This window comes from Tyto alba, unplaced genomic scaffold (genome assembly GCF_018691265.1).
Source record: "Tyto alba isolate M040663 unplaced genomic scaffold, T.alba_DEE_v4.0 Super-Scaffold_2, whole genome shotgun sequence".
Classification (NCBI taxonomy): Eukaryota; Metazoa; Chordata; class Aves; order Strigiformes; family Tytonidae; genus Tyto; species Tyto alba.
In genome coordinates this window covers 35117306-35125648 of record NW_024881282.1, presented here as the reverse complement: position 1 = coordinate 35125648, position 8343 = coordinate 35117306, and the positions used below count along the sequence as shown (strand labels likewise).

At 46.5% G+C, this 8343-nt stretch overlaps 1 protein-coding gene across 1 annotated transcript; it reads left to right on the top strand.

The window, feature by feature from the left end:
• Nucleotides 1-240: 240 nt before the first annotated feature.
• CENPM (centromere protein M) lies at nt 241-7979 on the top strand. The gene is made up of 6 exons (XM_042793335.1): nt 241-354; nt 696-775; nt 3838-3936; nt 4971-5050; nt 6114-6205; nt 6955-7979. Exons 1-6 carry the CDS (start codon nt 298-300, stop codon nt 7078-7080), a joined length of 534 nt encoding a protein of 177 aa, XP_042649269.1. The 5' UTR covers nt 241-297; the 3' UTR covers nt 7081-7979.
• Nucleotides 7980-8343: the final 364 nt, after the last annotated feature.

Genomic DNA, 8343 nt, shown 5'->3' with positions numbered 1-8343 from the left:
CCGGGTGCCACAGGGACACAGCCGCTTTGCTGACTCAGCAAACGAGTAGCGCGGTTCCTAGTGATTAGTCAAGCCGTGCGCTCCCTGAACGCCGGCAGCCCACCCGAGCCCCGCGGACACCCCACCCGCGCTGCCCCACGGCAGCCGGGCCGCCCCCCCCGCTCCCCGCTCCGTGGCGCGCCCGCTGCGCACGCGCGCCGGAAGCCCCGCCCTCTCAGCTCCCGCCCCTCAGGCCCCGCCCCCGACGCGGTACGTCGGCGCGGGGCGTGGCGGCGGTTCGAATCCCGGCGGGCGGACATGGCGGTGCTGCGACCCTTCAGTAAGCTGCCGGCGCTCAACTCCGCCGTCCTCCTGGTAGGCCCGGCGCTGCCGCGTCGTTCCACGCTCCGTCCCCGCCGCCGGTTCCCCGTTCCGGGGCCCGGCCCTGGCCCTGGCCCCTCACCTGCCGCCGCGGGCCGCGCTTCCTCGGGGGCGGTGGCCGCGCCTCAGCGGCCGCGGCCGTGCTGGCCCCGCGGGGATAGGCCGCTTGGCCGCGATATGCAAACGCGGCCTGAGGGGCTGGCCCCGCCCCCCGGCGGCGGCCCGCGCGCGGCCCCGGCGCGGTGACGGGGCGCGGCCCCCGGGGCTGCCCGCGGCCGGGCGCCCGCTCCGAGGCGGCCTCTGACTCTGCTTTTTCCCTCCTCCTGTCCGCGCAGCTGGTGGGTTCGGACGAAGGCATCCAGCAGAAGCTGGCGGAGGCGATGCTGCGAGAGAAAAAGAGCTTCAAGGTCAATATGTGAGTGGCGGGGAGCGGGACGCGCCGCCTGCGGTCCCGGCCCCGGCCGAAGGCCCCTGGCGGGACCGTACAGGGGCTGTGTGCCACCTCGGGGAGACGGAGCCAAAGCAGCGGCTGTGATGCGAATGCACGGGAAGTTTCAGCCGCGGAGCTCCACGCACCGAAATTGCTTATAAATGCAGCTTCCACCCACGTGGCGGTAGTTGGAACTGCAGGGCTCTCGTTTCAGAGGAAGAACTTGCTCTTACGAGCGCTGCAGGGCACTGCTTCCAGACGGGGCTGGCATTTGCAGTAGGCAAACTGCTTTGTCTTCAGGGCAAGCAGTTTGGGCATGATTAGAAATGGGAGTGGATATAATTCTCACATTCATCATTCCTCCTCTACTCGGCTTTCTTGAGACCCCACCAGCAGTACTGTATTTAGCTCTGGGAACCCCAGTATGAGGAGGACATGGACCTGTTGGAGCAGGTCCGAAGGAGGCCACAAAGATGATCGGGGGCTGGAGCACCTCTTCTATGAAGGCAGGCTGCAACAGCCTGGAGAAGAAAAGGCTCCAGGGAGACCTTACAGCAGCCTTCCAGTACTTAAAGGGGGGCTACAGGAAAGATGGGAAGAGACTATTTATCAGGGAGTGTAGGAATAGGACGAGGGGTAAGAGATTTAAACTGAAAGAGGGTATATTTAGATTAGATATAAGGAATAAATTCTGTACCGTGAGGCTGGTGAGGCAGTGGCACTGGTTGCCCAGAGAAGCTGTGGCTGCCCCCTCCCTGGAAGGGTTCAAGGCCAGGTTGGACGGGGCTTTGAGCAACCTGGGCTGGTGGAAGGTGTCCCTGCCCATGGCAGGGGGGTTGGAACTAGATGGTCTTTAAGGTCCCTTCCAACCCAAACCATTCTGTGATTCTACAATACTGTGTTCGCTATGCACATAACATTGCCCTTTGGATGTTGCACAGATGTTTGGTTACTAAATTGCAAGACTATGAGAGGAGCAGAGACTGCTATTTTTTTTTCTTCCGGGAGACAGGCATATACAGGAATTAAAATCCTGGGACAAAATGGGACAAGTACAATGCTTGCGATTCCTTGAAACAAAGCAAGTTTTACTGAAAGATGTCCATTACTTTTGGTGCTCTTCATAGCCGTTTTCTTGTTTGTATGCATACACGTGCTTTTCTTCCTCAAGCTATTAAGATGCATTTGGAATTTTAACTTTAGCTGCATGACAAGTCCCTTCTTAAAAGCTTGATTAACTTTTTACAATATAATGTCTTTGACAGCTCTCTTGCCAAGACCAAATGAGTTTAGTCAGCTCTTCAGAAGATGTTTGTGTTATTTCACTGCTATAATCCAAGGCTATGCAGTAAAGGCAAACCTGAGCTAATTCTATTAGCCGGTTAGAGTAACTGCACAGCTCTGATCATGGCATCTTGGATGTTTGTGCTAACTAATAGTAAATTAATTGCCTGATTTTCTATGCAAATCCTGTAGCCTCTGCTGAGCTGTGGGGTACCATAACTAAATGACTACTGGTACTACATCTGGGTAACTACCCAAAGGCGTGGAAAGTTAGGCTCATACTACAGAGCAAGATACATCCCTGCGCTAGTATCACTAGGGAAGCAGAAGTCCGTGACAGTTTTTTTCCCCTCTGTGTTGCTTTGGGATTATGCACATCACAAAGCAATATGGTATCTTGTCTGACAAGTCTACCTGACATATAGCTGCTGGGAGAAGAATTGGAGAGCTTGGGTTTTTGTGGTTTTTACCACCAGGAAAAAAAAACGGCTTCTGCAGTACATATTTGGAGGCTGATGACATCATCTTGAGATGCTGGCTTAAATATAGTAGAATTCAAAATCATGGAGGCCTTTTTTGGGTAGTTTCTCCCCTCCCAGGCAATGAGATCTGATACTTTCCTTTCACCACAGCTTCTCCCTAAATTTCACTTTAAATTTATGAGCTTGTTTGTGTTGCGATGTGTCTTTCAAGTGCACCTTGCTCATATTTTGTGTTAGTTTCAGAATGATTTTGTTAAATCATACCTTCCTTGTTTATAGGAAACAAAACACCTTTATTTGGAAAATGGCAGGCAAAACTACAAACTGCATATGATTAATAGAAGGGAATGTGTGCCATGGTCTGCGGCTGCTGGGGAAAACTGTTAAGTCCTGTTTCTTTCTTGGCTTCCAGAGAGGAAGTAGATTGTGAGACTGAAATACTGGGATTTTTTGTTTGTCCAGTCTGTCTTTCAGGTGATCATCCAAAAATACAGTGCTGATAATATTATTCCATGTGGAAGGCCCAGATATGCACTACTGAAGCTTTATTTATTTTTTTTTTTTCTTGTAGTGGGAAAAGACACAAAAAATCCCCACTTTGTAATTCTGCCAACAGCTCTATCAGCACTGGTGGTATTGTGTAGAAGGACACCTAAACTAACCTAGTCCTGACACAGTGAAAGGGATAAAAAAGAGAGTAATGGCATAATAGAAGCTCTTTCTGAGTTATAACTTCATCTATAAAGCTATAATAGTGATAAATTTCTGGTTTAAGATTTTGCAAATACAACACCCCTTTCTGTAACACGGACACCTGAGAAGGTAGCCTCTCCTGTGTGAGTGTATGAGCAGCATCTCTGGAATGTGACAAGAAAGCACTGACACATTTTAACAGAAACTTGGCAGCAAAATATACCAGTAAAGCGTTGGAGTTTTCTTTGTTAGAAAGGACCCTTCTTAACAATTAAATAAAATGACTGTCATACAGATCTGCACAGAGAAAATGTTTCTGTGAGTCTTGTTATGCTCTAATAAACTTCCCATTATAAACAACCTTGTCTAGCAAGTATCATCGTGGCTGTCAGCAGCTATGAGTAGGCCTAAGACATGAGAGCACCACTTAAAGAATCACAGTGTCTTTTCAGTGCCTACGTATTTAGAAATTAACGGGCTTCCTGGTAACTTGCTATATGGTGAACTGCAATGGCTTTGTGCTTACGGTTAAGTGGATACTGCCTTGTCAAGCTATTTGATTAAACTGGCAAATTTATTATTTTTCAGTCACCTTGCTACATCCCTCCCCTTATCTTCAGAGATGGATCACCTTCGGCCCAGGATAGATCTGATTGTGTTTATGATTGACATCAAGAGCAAATACAGGTAAAAGAAGGGCAAAAACATGAGAAGGGAAACTGATATTTTTTTCTTGGATTGATGGCCAAATCTACATTTTTTTACTATGTCAGAACTGCTGAATAGTGGATTTCGAACCCAAGACTTGATGTGGTAGAACAGCTCAGTAATATAGGCAGTGATTTTCTGGCCTCCAGCAATGGATTGGGACTGAACCACTGTGTCCAATAACATGCCTGTTGTGCACTAAGTTGCTATAGCAGAGAAGGCAGGATTTATTCCTGAATTCAGAGACGGGATAATTTGAACTGAGCTTTGGAAAGACACTGTCTGTAAAATTAGATGGAAACGATGGTGGTGCTAAGTTCTGTAATATGCAGATGGCTGATGCACACTGGGCAGTGCTACCTAGTAACCAGCCGGTTGCTCTGTCTGTGTCCCCCCTTCACTGATACTGCTGGACAGGTGGGATCAGCACTGTAGATGTCTCTAGGCAAAAAAGAAAAGGCGGTAGGAATTGGTCCCTTTTCTCTCATCTTGTGCTCATTTTTGTAGAAACGATATTTGTGTCCCCAGGCCATAAGTAAAGACTTGCTAAGGCACAAAAATCAGCATCCTATTACTTAACTTGTGACTGATGTTCCTGGGCTCTCATTTACCAAAAATGACAGGCCCAGCTGCATACTTACAGCACAGATGGTACTGCAGGATTGTGTGGGCTAGCTCTTCTAAAAGACCCAAAGTAGTGCTGAAATCTTGTTGGATATTAATGAATTCAGATGCTTAGTGTCTGCAAATCATGGAGGACACTGTTCAAACCACATCTAACTGTTGAGTCTTGGGCACAAAAGATATGTTATGGATTTTTAAACAGCTGTGGGTATTCGAGAGGTCCCTGATGCCATGCTTTTAGCATAGAGCATACCTTTGCCAGCTCACAGATCAGCAGATGTTAACATCATTGGTTTTCTAATTGTGCTTCTGAAAGTTATTCCCTTTGTCCTTATGCTGCACTGGTTTTACCTCCCTGTCCAACTGGATTGTCTGTGCTTTTCTGACAGCTTGAAGAACGTCGAAGCTTCCCTAGCTCATGTGGATATCAGCTTCTTCCTGGGAAAAGTATGCTTTCTTGTCACTGGGGGTACGTATGGCATCTGTCTTCTTCGTCCTCTCCGAGCAGCACAACTCACTGTTACTTTCTTTAAAGCAGGTCAGTGACTTAACTAGAAACAAAACAAAGGAAACCAGTGGCTTTGTCAAAAGCTTTGTTTAAATTACATCTGAGCTAATCTACCTTTTTTTGTTTTCATAGATAAAAAACACTGTTCTCTTTTCTCATGCTCATTTGCTTTCTCCTTTTTGTTTTTGTCAGTCAGACCGCTCTTCTCTGCCCCTAATCCCTGAATATGATTTGTGTTATTGATTTTTTTTTTTTTTTTTTTCCCTGTGGCACTGCAGAAGTCTGTTCTATCTGCTCTTGCAGATCTGTCTTAATGATAATCTTAATGAGCAGTGAGAAGCATATGATACTGTGGTAATAAAGTGAATCTAAATGGATGAGCTACTGAACTATTAAGTATAGTTTTAATACAAGACTGGTATTCCTGCTGTGTACTGTCTGGCCCTGGTGTGCCTCTAATCTTTTTCTTTCTCCCTGCCTGCCTTGGGCAGAGAGGGTGCTTTCCCGCATACCCTCTCTACTTCAGCTCTGAAGAGTAGAGGGGCCAGACAGTACTGCTCAGTGTTGGAACAGAGGTGCTGTGTCCCTGGAATTCGGGGGTCAGGGGGCCTAATTCTGGGGTGGGAAGGAGTCTTAGCATTGTCTTGTGCTATGGCTCTCCTGACCAAGTGAATTCCTCAGAGACATGACCACCCTGTGGTACCACAAGCCAGGAGGGTTTCTGATTAGTGAGTGGGAGATTCTGCCTGTGCTGATAGTGTGCTGATCCCTTATCCAAAATGGTAATGTTACAGTATTCAGTAATGTGGCAATACTATTCCTGCTGTCAGTATTATGAAAGACTTTTGTGTTAATTCTGTTGTGAATCTTGTACCATTCTGTTTATACTGCTCACTGTTGCCTTACCTTCTATGGTGTTTTCAAAATTAGCTCTGGATCTTTTTGTGGATGTGGAATTTCTTGGCATTTTTCTTCATTGAATGTTGATTATGAGGCTTGTAACGTGAGAAAACTTTTTTTGTAGTTGGCAGGGTGAACCACTGCAGCGTGGAGATGAATTCCATCTGGAAACTGCAAGAAACCTATTCCAGTCCTATGCTGTTCTGTGAGCTGGAGGTAAGGTGCTTCTTGGGTATCTGAAGGGATCTGTGAATTCCACTGCTCTCTGATCCTTAGGAACATCATTACGTTACCAGTAAATATATGCACGTACACTACTGTCTTGCATAAGTGTCAGAGACCAGACTGCTTCTACAAGAACAGTAGAAGTACAGGAGTCTGACTGTCCTTGAAATGAGTCTTCTAGATTACCTGCTCCTTCCTGTGCTACTTCAAAGCCTCAGGAAGCCAAGCCTAAATTAACAAAGACCTCTCTGATATGCAAAGCCTTGGTACACTTGTTTCTCGAGGCATTTTCTTTTCCTGGGAGCCCCTGAGCTGTTATTTACCACGTGACTCTTGCCCACATAATACATCCTGTTAGCCAGGCTTTGTTGCTTCACAGACTGTTTTGCCATCTGATATTCCCCTCTTTCCAATTACCTGTTTGCTCTAAAAACCTGGAGGGAGAGTTTGGTATTCGGCAGCAGTGCACTTCATTTTACCTTGTACTCATCATTCCACCCTCAGAGACTGCCTCCCTACCAGCAGGTAGTATCTGTGCCTTTGGCAACCTCTTCAGAGGTTTCAGCTGACAACATTGTACCTTCCCTAACATTAGGGGAATAAATGGGCCTCTGGCGTTTTCTGTAGCTAGCCACTCTAACCCATACTTCATGCGTGCTCCAGTTCTTTCTTTTATCACAGCTTAGTACTGATTTTTCTTCTTTCCTATTGATTAAATCATTTCTCCATTTTGTTTCCAGTTGGAAGGGATACGAGTTGCCACTGCTCAGCGACTACTCCGGATGCTAGAGATCTGTGCTGGTCTCGTACCAGGAGTTTCTGCCTTGTACTTTGGCTCACTGATGAGCAGCTCTGCTAATTACTAGCTTCTCATTGTGAGAATTCAGCCATGTTCATCAGGTTTTTTTCACTTCAGGCATTCAAGCTGCGGCAGTTGGAATCACACTGGGAAGCTTTTTTGCCTGATTTGTCATGACCACTTGTCCAGAGCTGTTCCTATCTGCTAATCTTATCAAGAAAAGCTTCATTCCTGTTCAATGGGTAATGTTTAGGTCCTGGGGGGGTGGTGTGTGTGTCAGTTTGAACTGGGGATTCCTACCCATTGTCACATCTGAATCCCATTTCATGGTCAAGTTTGAGTTTCACCCACTGAGCTAGTGGCCAGGAACTATGTGTTTTACTGAGAGAATATTGGAAGAACAGGCCACAGTCCCAAATGCCGCATGTCATAGTTGAGCATCCTAATTTCATTGTCCCCAGAGTACTAGAGAAGAGGCAGAAGGCTCCTGCTTCCTTTCAGTTGAAATACAGCACCTTGGTGATACCTTGCTGCCAGGTTTTGTTTCCCCACTAAGAGAATAATGGGGAAGGCTGTCCTGCAGCTTCTAGATAGACTGCAGTTGGCAGTTAATGATCCAGCTGTGTGAGCATCTTCCCAGTGAAGGGCTCAGTATTTCCATGCGTGATACCTGCTAAAGAAGATAATCTAGCACTTTAGCCTTATTTTAGATCTTTAAAGAAAAAGGTTCCATCTATCAAGCCCAGGATAACCCTAGTAACCCAGGCTCTGGAGCTGACCAGAGATGAAATAGAGCAGCCTGGACTACAGCAATGTATAGAAAACACATGTCTCTTGCAAGTTGGGCATATGCGGTGTATAATCCCTTAACAGGTTCTTATCAGCAGTAGTTTATGCCTTATTCTCACTACAAGTCAGTAGTGTGTTTTGGAATTCTAAGTTAATAAAATATAAAATATTTGATAATTAGTTGCATGTTCTTTGTTTAAGTATGTGTCACAGGCTCTAAAACTTCTGAATGCTTGCCCTGGTTTGCCCTAGCAGTGAGGCTGGTCCTTGCTGGCAGTTTGAGCTTCCAGTTAGCTGGTGGGCTGCAGCCACGGTTTCAGCCACGTGGTGGTGGCAAAAGCTTTCCAAATATAGTCCTTCCTGTATATTGAGTTGAGCCACCTTCCAGAATACAGTGTCTCTTGAACCGCTGGGATGTTTCTTACCCAGAATTGCATGCCAGGTAAAAATGAAGCCTAGAGAGAATGTGTTAAACTCCCCTCTGGTTTAATTTATTTAATCCCTAAAAGTCTGCTTTAATGTTCCTAGGTGCAGAGCTCTA